The sequence below is a fragment of the Apodemus sylvaticus genome, chromosome 19 (assembly GCF_947179515.1).
Source record: "Apodemus sylvaticus chromosome 19, mApoSyl1.1, whole genome shotgun sequence".
NCBI lineage: Eukaryota > Metazoa > Chordata > Mammalia > Rodentia > Muridae > Apodemus > Apodemus sylvaticus.
The window spans coordinates 13,176,338-13,194,962 of NC_067490.1; the positions used below are offsets into that span (position 1 = coordinate 13,176,338).

Below are 18,625 nucleotides of genomic sequence, written 5' to 3' on the forward strand. Positions count from 1 at the left end.
TGTTTTCTCTAAAACCTAAGGCAGTTTCCTCAAATATCATTCTTGGGAATATTAGTCCCAGAAGAAGCTTTATAAACAGGACCAAATATTCTTTATTGGTATCAAAAACATCATTTTATTTCTCTGAAATAGACAATCTATATTAACATTATATGAAGTTCTGCTGTAGCAATGTATTAACTTTTATGTAGTCTCATGTTTTCCAGAGTTTTATTTGTTTATGGGTTGAGTGTGTGTATGTTTGTGTATGTTGTCTGTCTCTCTGTATGTGTATACATGTGTATATGTGTGTGTATGTGTATATGTATTTGTATGTGTATATGTGTGTGTAGTGTTTGTACATGTGTGTATATGGTGTGTGTATGTGGTGTGTGTATATATGTGTATGTGGTATTTGTCTATGATGTGTGTATATGTGTGTATGCTGTGTGTATGTGTGCGTGGAGGTGTTATTTGTCTATGGTGTATATAAATGTGTATGTGTGTGTGTATGTGTATGTATATGTATTTGTATGTGTATATGTGTGTGTATGTGCATGTATGTGTATTTGTATGTGTATATGTATGTGTGTGTATGTGTATGTATGTGTATGTATATGTGTGTATATGTATGTGTGTATGTGTATGTGTGTATGTGTATATGTGGTATGTGTGCATATGTATGTGTGTATATGTGGTATGTGTGTATATGTGTGTGTGTATATATGTGTGTGTGTGTGTGAAAGAGAGAACTATCACTGAGAAGTAGGGTACTATTAACAGATTCCTGACAGACAAGTCTGAGATGCTGAAGATGTAAATTATTATTTGGAAAACTGAATGAGTTCAATTTGAGTTTTCTGAGGATATAAGAAAATACCAATCATGACAAGCACCATACAGTGTATGACAGGGACAGCCGCTGTGCATGATAGGAAGGCCGCTATGACCATAGAACCTATATTCACTGTTCATAAGGCCTTAGTAGGAATGAGATCTTAACAGCTTCCTTCACTCCTACTGGAAGTGGGTGAGAGCTCTTAAACCGTGCCAAGAGATTTTTTTTCTTTTTTAATCAGGAGTAAAAGTGCTAATCAATAATGTTAAAAGGCTGTATTATATGCATAAATAAGATACTTTCTTAGGACATCGAGAACCCACCATGGACTACTGATGGAGTTCTAAGAGACCTGTGTGATTTCTACAGTTCAGGAGACAAATTCAACATCTGTGTACATTTTTATTGACTTCCTCTAGTCTAGAGGCAACAGGTGACAGTTTGGTCCTTGGTCTAGGCTGATAGAATATGAAGAGGTCCAAAGATCATGTCTCCCTATGCATTCAGCTTTTTAAATTTGATGGCCAATGCCATCAAATCAGAAACACTAATAATTAATAAAACATTAATAAGACACTGACCAGCAGAAGAGAAGAAGAAAAGTATTGGAAGGCCACCACACACAGCCATTATTTCAAGATAAATAACTTTATGGAAGACTTCAGTATTTCTTTTATACTTTTTTCTTTCTTTTTTTTAACTTTTAAATTATATTCTATGTATAAGAGTGGTTTCCTCGAATATGTGTCTGTGCATGTCTGATGCCCGCAGAGGCAGGAAGTGGGCATCAGATTTCTGGTACTGGAGTTATAGGTATGATGTGAGCTTCCATGTGGGTACCAGGAATTGAACCTAGATCCTCTGGAAGAACAAAAACAATGTTCTTGATCATGCAGAAATCTCCCCAGCATCACACATTTAGTACATTTTAAGAATAACTGTGGGACAGTAATGATCCAGGGTTATGTAGGAAGGGTCAAGGAAGCTTCAACCCCAGATATGTCAATATGAGGACAGAAGGAGTTGGCTTCCTCCCCTTCCCAACCTGATGACATAAAGGTGGCTCCTTCATCATCAACCCTCGCAGGAATCAATTACTCTGACAGTGATCAGGCTTCCCTCCTTGTTTGACCTTATAAGGTTTTCTCCTCCCCTGACTATATAAACTCTGAGTACGCAGATGAACATCTTCTAATACCCCTGCCCTGGTCGGTGATATACAGCCACACAAACCTTGCCCCAGGACCCTGGCCACCTCCCCCCAATAAATGAACCAGCGCTCAGAAGCTGTTCCCAGGAGTGCTTATTGCCCCACAGACCAATATCCTGCTCTTCCCACCTGGTTAAGCTCCCCTCCCTCCAGTCCAGATCCACCTGGCTAGCCAGGGGAAGAAGTGGACAAAGTAAATAACAACCAACATTTCAACATTTCAATTGCTAGTTTCCTATAATTATCTTTTTGTTCAAATGTCCCCCATTTAGACAGGAACATGATAGCTATTGCCAGTCTTAAAGTGTGCAAAGGTTCTGCCTCTTTTTTTTTCATCCAAAAAAAGAGGTTACATCCTCAAGCTATGGCTTCTATGTCCAAATCAAAGCCAAGACCCTACTCGGTGGCCCTCAGGTGCTGTGGCTTTGACAGTGCCCTGTGCATTGGTTCCTTCTTGTTTATAGTCAATGGAATAGCAACATTTTGTTCTGGAGGAAAGTCCTTCAAAGGGTAAAATATGAGGTCCTTGTATGAACCACTGTTTGCCACAACCTCAGCCTGTATATGGGTAATCTTTTAGTGCAGACACTCTGTCTAGTCATTCCTGCCCCACAGAGCACTCTGGGACAGGTAAGAACACTGTCTGTCCCTTGTCCTTTGAAGGTGTCATTTGCCTACAAACACCTTCAGCCATTCTGATCTGCACTCCTCCTAGCTCTGTAATTGTATCATTATATAATTGGGTTATATATCTTGGATTCTAAGAACTGGCTTATTTTATAAGTTAGTTTGGAAGGCAGGATATACTATTGGATCTCATGGTTTACATTCTTTGGAGTTTTGTTTTTGATTTTTAGATACTAACCATAGTACATAATTTACTATTTTCCACACAATAAGGATTTGTCTATCTGTGCCCTCTAAATCTACAAGATATAGTTTTTATGCTATTACATAATAGTATAAGATATATTATACTATTATATTATATAATTATATATTAAAATATAGTTGGTTTAGCCTATTGGAACTTGACCCTGGAAGAGTTTTAACCAGTATCTGTTGTAAACTCTTGTTTTGTTCATCATGTAGGCATATGATCTTCCAAGTTTCCCTTGATTTACACATTTACCAAGGTTTAAAATATTAGATGAGCTCAATACTAGATAATTTACCATTTCATTTTGTCTTCTTTACAAAAGAAACCATGCCTCTGCTCATACTTTTCAAAGAGAGGATCTTTAAGACTCTTTCCTCGTGGTGATTATTTGTGGAACAAATATCTCTTCCTCAAATACTATGAAATTATATGATCAGCAGGATGGCCTGCCCATACAGATAGAAGCAAACAAACAGCTGAAAGTTTGCAAGTTTGGGAGGTTGTGTTGGGAGAGAAACAGGACCAGTACTCTACTTGTCTATTAAGAACAGTGGAGATATTCTGTTGGCTTCAGTGATGTATGGGAGAGTTTCAAAGTTTCAATGTGCATATCCTACCTGGAGTTACCAGAAAAAAGGAACCCTCTGCTTTTAGAAATATAGCCTGAGATTTTATTATTCTTGTATAAGTAAGAAAAAGTAAAGAAAAAGTGATGTTGAACATGTATATAACTATTAGGGAAGTTTTGTTTCAAATGCACAATAAATGAATGACACAGATCAGGCTGATTTATCCACTGGAACACTTGAGTTCTCTGAATAAAGCAAAGGACTGAGGCACAGGATGAGTCAGTCCATCATCCTCTAAGTTTAGAGGAGAGAATGAGCCACAGTGACTGGATCCCTTCTAGATGCTGCTTGCGAGTCTTAGTGAAACTTTGGATCACAGTGAAGAGTAGCCTAGGAAGAGGAAGGCCAATCTAGGAAGCCAGGATGATTAAGACATATTTTTAATCTGCTTTTTTAAAAATAAAATATTTGAACCCAGTTTGTCTCTACTGACTTCTTTCATGATACAATCAAAGTAGACCGTGTTCCAATCAATTTAATATATTTAGCTCCAATTTGACTTCTTCTGACTACCTGCCTGAGCATAAGTCTAGCCTAAACTCAGTGCAGCCTACTTCAATCTTGAGTAACTCTGACCATCACCACCAGCTACTCATCAGAGAGAAGTCAGTGACATTTGATCAGCTAATTTTCATTCTGGGAGAACAGGAAGACACCATCAAATAAAAGGCATTTCCCATTGTCACATGTCTGTTGCAGGATTTTTGATCACACTGTGAACCCTGAGATTGTGTTATTTCATGAAAGAACCTGTTTCTAGTTGTGGTGTGGCTCAGCCCTTAGCACACATCTTTAATCTTCTCTGGCTGGAATACAGACACATTCTTAGTACTCACCTTTAATCCCAAACAATGAAGGTAAAATTAGTTTGTAGATGGAAGCACCCATGTTTAAAAGTGATGCCTAATTGAGTGGCAGTCAAAATGATGAATTAGAGAAAGATTTGACAGGATGGGATATGCTTAACTCTCACAAAAAGAGAGAGGGGAAAGGGAAGCTACTTGAGGGGCAGTGCAGAGAGAGCAAGAGAAGGGGGCCGTTTTTACTGGGACAGTTTTTACTGTAACAGAGACAGGTTACAGAGGAAGAACAATCTAGACACAGGCAAAGACAGAATGAACCAGAGAATGAGAAGGAGGCAAAAGATCAGAACAGATTGCCAAAGTTAGGATGAGGCCAAGCAGAGCAATGGAGGAGAAACAGAGAGAAGCCAGACTCTATCAGCCAGCTTGGAGAAGAGTTTGAGTCAGGACAGCTGAGCTGAACCATCCAGCCAGAGTTCAGAAAGAGCCAGAAAGGCTGAACTTCTTCAGTAGTAAGTCTCAGAGGCTGAAAACATTCTGGGCCTAGATAAGATTGTACGGAGGCTAGAAGCTTCCAGGACTTGGCCTTGGTTAGCAGACGGAGGCAGTAAGACAAATTATATCAGCCAAATAAAAGTTATATTTACACATGTTAGTAACAATTTGGGCTATTTTCCCCTTTTTGATGCTTAAGGACTCAGGCCTTCTTACATTACGTAACATTAGGGTAAAAAAAAGCAAGCCATTCATCATCTGGCTCAGGTGCAGTTTTGATGTACTTGATTGTTTTTGTCATTCTCACTGAGTGACCTGTATCTACTTTCCTGTCATGATGACTTCTCACCCAGAGAGAATGCATACACGTACACTAGAACCAACAGCACTGACCGGGTTGGTATTGTTCTTGTGGGGACCTTCTTTGTCTCCCTTTTTGCTAAAATCATGGTGGTGTTGACCACCATACCTGGAGGTCAAGACAAATTCTTACCCATCAGGAAGCTAAGCCCAAGACCCAGTGCAGAGAAATCGAAGGTTGGTCTAGAATTAAACATCAAACCCACCTGTCTCTGAGGCTCTTTTTATCTTAAGAGTCTTGAAATTACAAAGTAAACTCATTCATCCTGAGGCCAATGAACTCTTTGCCATCCGTATCCTGTATCTCTCTTTATCTAACCTCAGAATGTTAATATCTGCATTGCTATGGACTGTGGACCATACTGTCTCAAAATGAAGTTCTGATTTGACCACACAGCATGTGGCAGACTCATAGCTGTCCTTCAAAGGGACTTGTTTAATGCATCTTTAAAATCCATCTTGTAGAGCTTGAGAGATGGTTCAGTGGTTAAGAGCACTGGCTGTTCTTCCAGAGGTCCTGGGTTCAAATCCCAGTACCCATATGGTGGCTTATAACATCTATAGTAGAATCTGATGCTCTCACCTGGCAAACGGATGTAAATGCAGAGAGAGCACTCTTATACATAAAATAAATAAATGAATCTTTTAAAAGAATCCATCTTGTAGGGTTATTTTGCAATTCTCCATAAGTACTTCACAGTGATAAATTATTAACCTTGGTTCATACGACTGAGTCCCTATGGCTTGTTCCAAAAATACACCATGAGTTAAAAAAACAAAAAACAAAAACAAAAAAAAACACAAAAAAACCACAGATGTGGCAGTTACTTACCTTCACAATTACTGTGACTGTTGCTATACCAGGTGGCATCGTCCCATAAATATCAAAGGCCTCCACCAAGAATGTGATGCTTGCCTCCTGGTCCGGAAAGGCCTCATAATCCAAACTCCTCAGAAGAGACAACTCCCCAGTAAATGGATGCAGTGCAAAAAGGTGCTTCACTTCTGGGCTTCTGATCCGATATGACACATTGGCTCCAAGATCAACGTCCTTGGCCTAGGACAAGTCAGAGAGAAGAATGGTTACATCGGAGGGTTTCCCACAAGTGGACTGAGGGCTGACAGAAACGCACAAGTGCCTTGGACGGCATGGATCTGATGATAGGAAAGAGACACATGACTTGTCATTTATCAGTAAACGGGGAAACAGAAAGAAGGGGAAAGGACAGACACAGGATACAGGAACATGAAATATTCGTGAAGAGAAATATTGATCTACATACACAGGTTCTAAAATCCCATAAGGGAAATAAGGAAATATGGAAATGGTTGCTTTTCAAATGGATGTCTTGGAAGGGTGAGGTAACATATTTATGAAGGCTTCTTCCCCTGCACTTTCCTGCCTTTTGACCAGTGTTCGTTAAGCACTCATTATGCAGAAGGAGCAGTGAAGAGAATAAAATGAACTCATGTGTAAATACCATAGCCTGGAAGAGAAAGAAGACATAAATACCCAAATAAAAGGGGAAAAATGATGTAGCCTACGAAGGTGGTCAAATGAAAAGATGGTTTTGTTTCTGTTTTTTTGTACTTTTGTGGCAGTAGAGTGGCAGTTCCATTCAGGGCACAGACTGGCAAAAGCTCCTTGCTGGAGGGTGCAGAAGTGAAGGAAGAGAAGTGTAGACCCTTGGGTCTGTTGAATGAGCACTCAGACCCTTGGGTCTGTTGAATGAGCACTCAGGCCCTTGGGTCTGTTGAATGAGCACTCAGACCCTTGGATCTGTTGAACGAGCACTCAGGCCCTTGGGTCTGTTGAATGAGCACTCAGACCCTTGGATCTGTTGAACGAGTACTCACTTGGGTATATCCTGCTCAGCTGTCAATCTTGTTTTCTCACAGTTCACGGCATCTCAGCAGAGTGGACCAGTCAAAGCACAAGATTTTGTGTCATTTTCCTGTCGAAAATTCTCCTCTTTCCTCTTTGTCTTTGACCAACAGTGTTAGTTGCCTTTCTGATGTTATAACAAAATTCCTCTGCTAAGTAACTCATAAAGTGGGGTTCAGTCCCTGGTCGCTAAGCACTGTGTGGGTATGTGGAGGTACATATAGTACATTGTGGGGGCTAACAAGGACCATGAGAAGCTTGGTCATGAAACCCAGGAAACAGAGAAACATGAAGGGGCTGGGGACTCAATGTCTTTCTTCAAGGGCAGGTTCCCGGTACCTCAGCAGGTAGTAATTCCACAGGCTGAGGACCAAGCCTTGAGAGCATGGGCCTTGGGGGCCATTCCAGATTCAAGTGACAGCAATCCAATCCTCTGAATGCTGTGACAGAACACAATGCCTTCCGGCTCTTTAGAACCTTGAACATCAATCAGCACCCCCCTCGACATTTTGATCGTTTTATTTTTACGTGGCCTTGAATAATCCTTTCTGTTTCCTCTCTTTGTCTGCTAGCTGACTTGCTTCTCAGTTCACAGTTGCAAGGTAGCTTTTTCTAGCAGGAAAAAAAATAAAACCACTCAAGGTTGTATAGAAAGTATATCTTAGTCACTTAGGACCTTGCTTCTGACGAGCTATGTTGGGTGTTGTATAAAGCTGACTGAAAAATTCTCTAGAGGTTGTGAATCCATCTTGATACTTTTGCATCTCCAAAAAATGTATACAAAACATATACATATATAAGCAGCATATATATATATATATATATATATATATATATATATATATATATATAAACAATTGATGAAAAAGGAGGACATAAATTTATAAATTTGAAAGAGAGCAAGAAGTATTGAGGATATTTAGAAGGAGGAAAGGAAAGGAGAAAAATTATATGATTGTAATATCAAAAATAATTACTAATAATATAGAAGAAGACATAATATATAGTTGGGTGAAGAGGAATTTTTCATAGTTGCTCAGGCAAGGAATCACATGCAAAGATGTGATCCAGCTGAAAGCAGACATGCCCTGTCTAGAATTATGATCTGTTTAGAATAGTGTCCTTAGAACACTACCTTTAATCCCTAGCAGAGAAGGTAAGGTTAGTTTGTAGAAGGAGCAGCCATGTTTGAAAGTGACATCTGAATAAGAGGCAAAGTGATGAAACAGAAAGATCTGACAGAATAAATCAGAGATAGGATATGCCCAACTCCCTGTGGCATGGTTGTTTGTGTGCATGGATGCATGTGAGCATGTGCGCATGTGTGCATGTGTGTGAATATGTATGTATATGGTTTTACCAGGACAGTTTTACAGAGACAGGTTGCTGAGAGAGCAAGCTCGGCACAGGTGAAGACAGAGAATAAGAAGATTCCATAAGATAATAACTTTATTGCCAAAGTTAGTATGAGGTTGAGTAGAGAAATTCAGGCTATAGCCAAGAAAAGCCGGGTTCGTTCAGTCAGCTTGGAAGATTAGATTGTATAGAGGCTAGAATCTTCCATACCTAGGCTAGGGATTGCTAGAAGAGACAAATCAAAGTTTTGGGCTTAGCCCAAGTCATGTATTTGCACAGATTGTGTCTGGCTCTCATCTCTTCCCATCATCAAAAGGAATAAAAGTGACATTACGGTTGGGCACCTATTATGCATTATGGTTGAAGAGGTGGATGGACAAATGGACAGATGATTCTCTACAGGTTAGCACACATTGTGACTTGATTAATGTCTGTAACCTAGGTGAGCATCTGTTGAGGTATATCAAGAAATCCTTGATAGAAAATTTCAAGTTCTGCTCTGCAGGTGAAATAGAAACCTACTGAGGTTTACTCTTTGCTGTAATAGACTTCACAGACACTCTGTGTCAGAATTACATGGGCTGTTCCCACAGATGAGATGGATAGGTTAAACCTGAGCTTCTGTTGTAAAAAGTCAGAAGCTGCTGATAATATTACAATTGAGCAAAAAGGTTTTAATGTGGAAATTCAGTTGAGAAGAGTTAGAAATTTGGAAAATGTAAAAATGAAAAAAGTTAACTACAGAATAAATAATTTCATATATGTGTGTATAAAGTATATGGGGAAAGGTATAATAATTCATGTATATAATAATTCATATATATGTGAATATATATGCATGTACTTGAACACATGTGCATATATACATATGTGTGTGTAAATATATATATGTATATTAATATCTATTTGATATTTGTGTGAGCCCTCTGATAGGTGTAGAGGATACCTGCAAAAATTAATATTTTTTGAAAAAATCAGAGCTTTCTTTCTGTTGTCAATGTGATAAAACCATATAACATTATTTAATATATGCAAATATATGATGTTCCTTATGATTGCAAACTTTCTCCTTTTGATTTTTTTGGGTTCTTCCAGAGGACTGTTTTCACACAAAACACAGTAAGATTTATCTACAGCTTATCTGAATTTGAGCTATTCTGAGCTCATCACATGTTTACGGTTAAATTTCCATGTCTTCTCCTCACAGCTAATCTGATAATACAGGTGTCATGGAATTAATGCTTGTCCACGCACCTCTATTTGAAGAAAGGAGGTCCCGGCTGGCAGATTCTCTTCAACAACAACCATGTACGTTGAATTGGTAAAAACAGGACTGTTATCATCAATGTCCAACACCTTGATGTACAGTGTCAGAGTCGAATGCCGAGGGTGTACTGCTCCGTCTGTTGCCACAACGACCAGTTCGTAGTGGTCCCTGGCTTCCCTGTTCAGCTTCACAGCTGTGTAAATGCTCCCATTGGATGTGATGCGGAAGAGGTTGTTGAAGTTCCCCAGGCTGTAGTGCACTTGGCCGTTTATCCCAGCATCCGGGTCTGTGGCCTATATGGAAGAAACGAAGGGGTTCATACAGCAGCTTCTGGCATGTGGTTGACAAACTGTGCTGTGTTTTCTAACCAAATAATCTTTTTTTCCTCTAAAGGTAAAATTAGAAAGATAATAAAGGTACAATTTGCAGTCAAAAAAATCACGAAAAGAAATAAGCTCTGATTTAATTATATACTTAGTGAAAATGAAATAAACTGATACCATTAGAACCAGCAATATATTATGCCAGAGAAAACGAGTGTTATAAAAATGGAAAGTTTCATGTAATTTTATTGCTACGGTGGATTTTAAATGTCAAAAAGTAGCACTTGGTTTTTAATTAATTAAAGATAATTCACTAATAGTTTAAGATTTGATGGTTGTTTTGTTTAAGAAATTCATATAGTCATTTTCACATTTACATAAGATTGGGCACAATGTATATTTATCTCATTTAATCTTTATGATGGTTTCTAATGAGTAAATATCTTTGGCCCCATTATGCAAATGAGACCATATGGCTTAAGGAAATTAATTGTCTCACATAAAGTTATACAAGAATTAAATACCTCAGGGGTCCTAGAATTTAGAACAATGACTTCTATGTAAAACTATTTAATAAATGCTAACGAAAGTAATGAATGTTCAGTGGTACATGGACCTGAGGTTTGAAATTAAACATATTCCCAAAATGAATGGTAATAAAAGTACAGTAATCATCAAATCACAAGTCAGGGCTACTGTTTAATGTTAGAATATGAATCTCAAATAATAGCTGAGGATCATTGGAGCTACCTGAATCTATATTAGCTGGAAGTTTTAGGCATAAAGTCATTTTGCATCAGAAATGGAAAAGTTATTTCTAATAGAATATTGATGGACGTACTCTTGTTTGGAAGTCAGCAAACTGATCTCAACTGATAACCTCATAACACCAGATACTGTGTAGCTGATATCAAATGATTGTATTATTTTTTTCCATAAGCTCTTGACTCTGCCTAAGAAGCTGTGGAATAGGATATACTTATGTTCCAAACTGCCAGTAAAGACAGGGGAGAGGACTTCAATTTGATTTCTAAACTCACGAGATGACTGAATCTCTGTGAGCGATGGAACGCAGGGCAGTGCATTTTAACATCACGTGCACACATTTCTCATTTCGAAAAAATAAAGTTGAGATGAAGACATAGGGCTGGCACTGAGGTGGCACCTGCTGAGGGCCTGTGCTCAACCCCCGGAACATGTATGGTGGAAGAACTCCCTCTGATGTCCACACATGCACGTTGGGACATGAGAGCACACTGATGCACACATCCACACACACTCACACACACATATACACACTCATATACCTGCACACTCAAACACACTCAAATACACTCACATACACACTCATACACATATGCACATATGTACACATGCATAATCACACATTCATATACACTCACACACTCACATACACTCACACACACAAACACAGAAACATACATACACAAACACACATACACTCACACATATACACATACTCTCACACATACACATTTACACAGTCACATACATACACATACTCACACACATACACACACTCTCACACACTCACTTATACACTCACATACATAGACACACTCATGCATACACTCACACATATACATGTACACATGCACACTCACACACATACATTCATACACTCACACATACACACATACTCTCACACACACATTTACATAGGCACACACATATACATACACACACACTCATATACACACATTCATAGACATAGACTCACATATACACTTACACATATACAGTATACATGCACACTCACACACATACACACCCACACACAAAAACACAGTCACACACAATCACATATACCCTTACACACATGCATACTCACACACTCACATGTACACTCACATGCACAAACATACTCATACACACTCACATACACATACAATACACACATATACTCACACACACTTATACATACACACACACTCACCCACACTATATATAAATGCATAATAAATAACAAACAAAATAAATGAAAGGAAAAAGATGTGAATATCATGCTTATAGCTACAGTCTTCCATGTCATATGACTGACACTAAGCCAGCACTGTCCTGTAGACAAAACCACAGATGCCCTGGAGAGGTTAATGCAGACAGTAAAATAGGAAAAGAATCACATTAATACCTGCAGGAGGAAAACAAACATAGTCAGAGAACTGAAGAGTTATGTAGAAATATTTTCCCTGAAGCTCTAATTTGTCTAGATGACTCCCGAAACTGTCGGTGGATTAGTGTCACCTGCCGTCCTAGTGGGAGTGATAAACACCACACTCCACCATTCCGTGGGAAAGACTGAAGCGTTTGTTTCCAGATCAAGTAAAGAAAAAAATGTAATAATTTAGGTAGATTGTGACCCCCCACACCACTGATCTTATGATATTTTTTAGCCTCACATAGGCTCTGGGACACATAGTAAAAAACATCCTACACATGCATCATAATTTAGGTGACTCCTCCCCAAGGGGTTTGTTCATTTCTTATAATTCAAAGTTTACTATGACAAAGAAGTTTGGCTTAACTAGTAAACCTTTGCTTCTCTCTCCCTTTCCATCCCTAAGACCCTCTGTGTGTGAGTCTGAGTGTGTGTGAGTATATTAGTGTGTGTGTGAGTGTGTTAGTGTGTATGAGTATGTTAGTGTGTGTTGAGTGTGTTAGTGTATGTTAATGTGTGTTAATGTGTGTTTCATGTGTGAGTGTATGAGTGTGTGTGTTAGTATATGTAAGTGTATATGTCAGTGTGTGTGTGTGTGTAATTGAGCACATTTTATTTGTATGCACACCGATTTAACTAATGTCTCATTTCTAGCATCAAGGATAAATGTATCCTAACATACCATGGGCTATACTCTTACGAACTCATTTAAATAAAAAATATTGTGTGTCAAAACATTTAAGACATTAATATGCTGAGCGCCACAGGGGTGGATCCCACTACACTGGGCAGCTCTGGTCATCTCCACACACAAGGGGTACCAACTGGGTCCCAAAACTTCCCGACACTGCCCGGCATCACTAGACACTATCCCTGCACGGTGAATACCACCATGATAATGATAAATCTTCAAAAATCTCCAGTTCATCTTGTACATGATACCTGTTGCTTCTGGACCATCATAACCTCAAAAGCTTGTAAGTCAATCTATATAATGCACAGGAACTACATTCACTAGTGTTTATTCCATTGCCCAAATAACCTGAGGTTCTCATCCTTGTAAAAGTCAGAATGTGAAGACTATTGCCAATTGCTGCCACCACCATATTCTGTACCTATAAGGGCAGCAGTGTTGATTCTTTCTTTGCAAGTTTTGAATGACTTCTCTTCCTCCCAGCTCTTTGATTCATGCTCCAGACACCTTGTTCCTCCTCAAAAATTTGTACAAGTATTTTAGACTTACTTTGACCAACAGGGCTACACCATCCTTACCTTACAAGGACCTTTGTTTTAATGATACATTTTGAAAATATATAACAAAGCCCATTTACTTTTAGTCTACACGTTCAATATCTGTTTAATGAGCTTCAGTTAACATAGCTCTTGTTAAGCTGGAACACACTCTCTGATGCTGCCTTTGTTAGGGTTTCCATTGTTTTGAAAAGACATCATGTCCAAAGTAACTCTTACAAAGGCAAACATTTAATTGGGACTGGATTATAGTGGAGGTTCAGCCCATTATCATCATGGAAGGAAACATGGCAGCAGGCAGACAGGCATGGCGCAGGAGGAGCTGAGAGTTCTACTTCTTCATCCAAAGGAAGCCAGGAGCAGAATGACTTCCAGGCAGCTACAAGGAGGCTCTCAAAGCCCACCCCCTGAATGATGCACTTCTTCCAACAAGGCCACACCTCCCAATAGTACCACTCCTTGGGCCAAGCATATTTAAGCCACAGCAAACACATTCCATAACTTTTTAAAAATTCATTTAACTCAGCTAAAGTGTAATGAACATTTCAAGTAGACACAGATACCGTTGTCTTATCCATTTATCCATAGCTGGATTCTAGCATGGCTAGCCACTGTGAAACAAAATGGATACATTTCACTGTTTGTTCTGCAGCAATTAACTCTGAAGTTTAAGCTCCTCATATATGCAGTTAATGGTGACAAAGGGACAGAATATGCGTGAAAGCTACTTCATTTCTTCCTTCCGTGTCTCCCAGTCACTGGGCAAGATTAATGAGGCTGTGACTCAGGCAATGGGGGCAGATTCAGTTACTTACTGCTGCATATCAGGAAGTTGGTGTGAGACAAGCGAGCTATCCTCAGAGTTTGTATTTATCAATAGCACTGTCAGAGAACTTTGCCTGGATGCTTAATATCTACCCGAACAGCTCACTGCATGCAATGCTATAATGGAGCCATTCATCTTCTTACAGATCAATTAAAAGTTAATTAAAATTGTTAATAAGAAAAATCACACTTCTCCACTTGTACTACATCAAAGCAATAAACGGGAATGGCTGCAACTTTATAATCATCTGTCCATGGTATACTCTTTTTAAAAATATATGTCTTACTGCGGCCTGATTTGTGGTGAGTTTTATTGAGGCATGCATATGGCGGGGAGATTGGCTGAAAGTCTGTGACCAAATAAAAACTTGGAAGATAGAAATAAAGGTTTCATCGTAGAGAAGTTTAGATACGTGCTAGAAAGACGAACGGCACAGCTAAGTCACTGAAATCCAAGTTAGAGCATATGTTAAAGTTATCTAAAGAGTAATTTAAGAGAGAGGCCAGAGGCCATGCAAAATTACTTGCTAAAAAAATGCTGTTTATGAACAATTGTGCACCAATTTTCCTTTCCATTCTCCTTGTCAACAAAGATAGGAATTACAGTTCTCAAGCATTCAATTTATACCCTCCTTTTCATTATTGTTATTTTTGCTCATTGTCTTTTTCGAGGTCTACGTCTTTCTCTTCAGTAATGGAAGCTCACTGTGTCCACCAAACTTGTAGAAACCTTAAATCTTACTGTTTTTTTTTTTTTTTTTTTTTTTTTATTTGAGACAGTCTCTTCCACTGTAGTCCAGGCTTTCCAGGAATTCAGCTTGAATATGCGCCATCTAGCCTTGGCCTCCTGAGTCCTGGGGATATGGCTATGAGCTAACATCACAGAATTTCTGCAAGTGGAACATCCTGAGATAAAACCCTGAAAGAAGGCTAGAAGTGTGTGGCCTACTGCCGGGACACCTGAGTGGTAGATCCCCTTAGGTAATATGCTAGTAATTGATTGCAAGTTAAAATGTATTGATTATTACATTCAAATTACTTAGAGGAAATTATTTATGTTGCATGGCAAAATTCTTCTACAAGCATCCAGTTGATGACACACAGGAAGATATCACGGCTACCATGAAGGTGTGAACTACCATGTGGCACCTCGTTACTTAAGTGTGAGGGTGACAGAAAGCTTTGCTCCCTCTTGGCTTGTTTCCTGCAGTAATTTCAGAGGCCATGCCCTCCGTTCTCACTCAGAGGAGGAGCTGTGGGAGCTGCTGAAGAGGAGGACATCTGGACACTGGCCAGAGCATCTTTAATGACATTATTAGTAGAGATGCCTTCTATTATCTAACGACTTCAAACTTTATAAAATAGTGGCTGGCTTACTTCTCTATAGATGCCAATCTTTCTAAAGAGCTGCGATAATTCGTTCAAAAAGAAAAGAAGCAATTTAGTGACTCAGACTGAGGGTAGACGTTTCCTCTCTTAGCACAATCACCTAATCATTACTACTGAATAGAGGCAGGCAGACTTACTAGGTAAGAATAAGTAACCCTTGAGTTCAAAATATCTCAAGCCACAGCCAGAATGAACAGTTTCCACAATACTGTGTCTCTGAGATTTTAGGCTCTAGGTCTCTGGAAGGTTTGGGTTTCTAGCTTATCATCAATATTTCCATATTGGCTGAATGGCCTCGACCAAGCCATTTCTCCACCTTCCTCACTGATGAATTGGTGTTAGTTTTTGGTATCTGTTCCACTGCCTCCTGTGGGCTATGTATTAGGTTAACAACATGCTTGTTGCAAATTAAGTGATCAATTAAAATATTGTCCATAATTCCTGTTATTACATTTTCTGATCCCTATTAGAAACTAATATTAATAGAGAGGTTGTATCCTGATTTGAGAACTTTTTCAGTAGAATATGCCAGGCTACCTTTATCATTGAATATCTGTAATCTATTTTCTTTAGACGCTATTAACTCTGATAGTTTGGTGATTATTTGGGAATTTCATTGTTCACCCACCAAAGAACTCACATATAAAATGCACCTGTTTGTTCATGTAGCAATATTACTGTAATGATTATAAGGAAACTTTATCTGATTCAAATAATATCTTAAGACATTATATAGAAGAGCGATAAGGATCAAAATTTTCAGGTGTACTTGTCAGTATATTGTAGCAAGTATGAAGGTGTGAACTATCACAGAGTGCCTAATTCTGTGTGTGCATGTGTGTGAATATGCATATCTATGTCCATGTATATATATATATTTGAGGTCACATGTGTGTATTTATATGCATATTCATATGTAGGTTTACATATGTATGTGTATTACTGTGGGAAAATACTTATATGTTTGACTATGTTCATGAACTTATGTACATGTGTATGCATTGTGTTCGTGTGTGGGTATGTATGTGCATGTACACATGTGTGTGAAGATGTATGTACATGTATGCACTGTGTGGGGTATGTGAGTATATGTGGCTTCATGTGTATGTGTGCATGCAAATATGATGTGTTCGTATGTACATGCACAATCTTGTATGCATGAACATACATACAAGATTGAATGAGAAACATTCCCATAAGGTCACATATTTGAACACTGGGTTCCCAGTGGTAGTGATGCTTGTAACTTATGGAATTTTTAGGTGGGGTCTACCTGGAGGAAGTACATCACTTGGGGGCAGGACGAGAGTGTGTATAGCCTTATGACACTTCACATTCATATTCTTGGTGTAGTTAAAGCTATAACATGTCAGCTTCCTTCTCTGGTCACCCTCCATTACAGACTATCAACCTGCAGTTGACAGCCATAAGTCACTAAAAGTGACTCCTTTGTCTATGAGTCACTTTTAGTGGTACAGGGCATGTACATACACACACACACACACACACACACATATATGGACATATGTATATTTGTGTATATGTGCACATACATGTATGTGTGTATACATGTGTGTATGTGGGTGTATGTTCATGCAGAGGACAACCTTGCTTGTTTCCTAAGTCATTGCCCTTATTATTTTGAGATTATCTAGTGATCTAGAGCTTGCCAAGTAGGCTAGGTAGGCTGGGTTGACCAGTAAAATCCAAGGATCATCTTGCTTCTCCCTCTGCGGCACTGGATTGACAAGCTGCTCTAACCACCAGACTTTCCCACGTAAATTCTGGGGATTGAACTCAGGTCTTCTGCTGACTGAAACACCTCCTCTACTCTTCGTAAAGGCAACCATTTATTTTATGTAGTATTGTTGTTGTTACTGTATATGTGACTATCTACTCCTGTGTGGATACAGATATTGATGACTGAATTCAAATTATCTGCCTTTTTTCTTTTCAAATGTTTTACCCCTGTAACATCACTCTGGCCTTATACAGAGCTTTTCTGTCACACAAATTTAGATATTAGGTTAGTTACATGCGAGAGAAAATTTCAATGAAGAACTGTATGTGAAGATGAAATAGATATTGCCACACAGAAACGTCTACTGATTCTGTCCTGGGAGAGATCATCTCAAGATGCTCATTTTCATTTTAAAGTAATTTTACTGTGGCCTGAGAAACAGATGTACGTGTCTGTGTGCAAGTGTTTATGACCTGGTCTTAAATTCACTGCTGCGATAGATTAAAGGGTGCGAGAATTATCTCACACCGAGCATGCCTTGACTCATAACTACTGCAGGCTGTCCCCACACATTTGGCAAGATAAATTCTGCCCACAGGAATCAGTAAATAGTATTTCTACACATAAAAGTTTTGGCAGCTGCCCATATTTTTCTACAAAGCTACGTCTCTTTTTTAGTGTTCTTAAGTTCTGTCTATTCTATCATGGGGAAACCACAATTAAGCTGTTGTAAAGAGTTTAGATATTTCCCTGGCTTCTATCCCTTGGCTCCACCAATTTCAAATAGCTTTCCTCTCACTAAGGATTCCTGTCACCTCATATTTATTTGGCTTTCTAACATGTTATAATTGCCTACTTACCTGCCTGTCTCCCACACTATACTTCAAACAGCTAAGGAAAGAAGTATGCCTTTTTATCCTTGACTTCCCATTCACATCCTTTATGTATTCCCAACAAATATTTGTTGAAAAAAAATGTTTAATTAAAGATTTCCTACCAAGCAATAGGTGGCTTTCTTGAAAGTTTTGCTGACCCTCCCAACATGCAAAGCAATTACTCCTAGTTACACAGTAAGTTGTGTTTTATCACAGCATTCAAGGGTCTATGGGACCTCCTCCTCCTCTGTCTTTACCCATGCATATCCGCAACTAACCCGTTGACACAATCTCCATCTTATTTATGCTTTGAATGTGTGACTCGGCTCCAGGTGTCTAT

General features: G+C 38.8%; 1 protein-coding gene across 5 annotated transcripts in view; it reads right to left on the reverse strand.

The window, feature by feature from the left end:
- The window catches only part of Pcdh15 (protocadherin related 15), an 840,767-nt gene that overhangs the window by 197,313 nt on the left and 624,829 nt on the right, over nt 1-18,625 (reverse strand). For all 5 annotated transcript variants that reach the window (XR_007974376.1, XM_052163513.1, XM_052163511.1 and 2 more), the window contains exons 19-20: nt 9,690-9,995; nt 6,027-6,251 (exon numbers count right to left, since the gene is read on the reverse strand). Coding sequence is in view for 4 of the 5 variants with exons in the window: in XM_052163513.1 (XP_052019473.1) it covers nt 6,027-6,251; nt 9,690-9,995 (531 nt within the window). In the remaining variant the exon portion in view is untranslated. The remainder of the gene's footprint in view (nt 1-6,026; nt 6,252-9,689; nt 9,996-18,625) is intronic.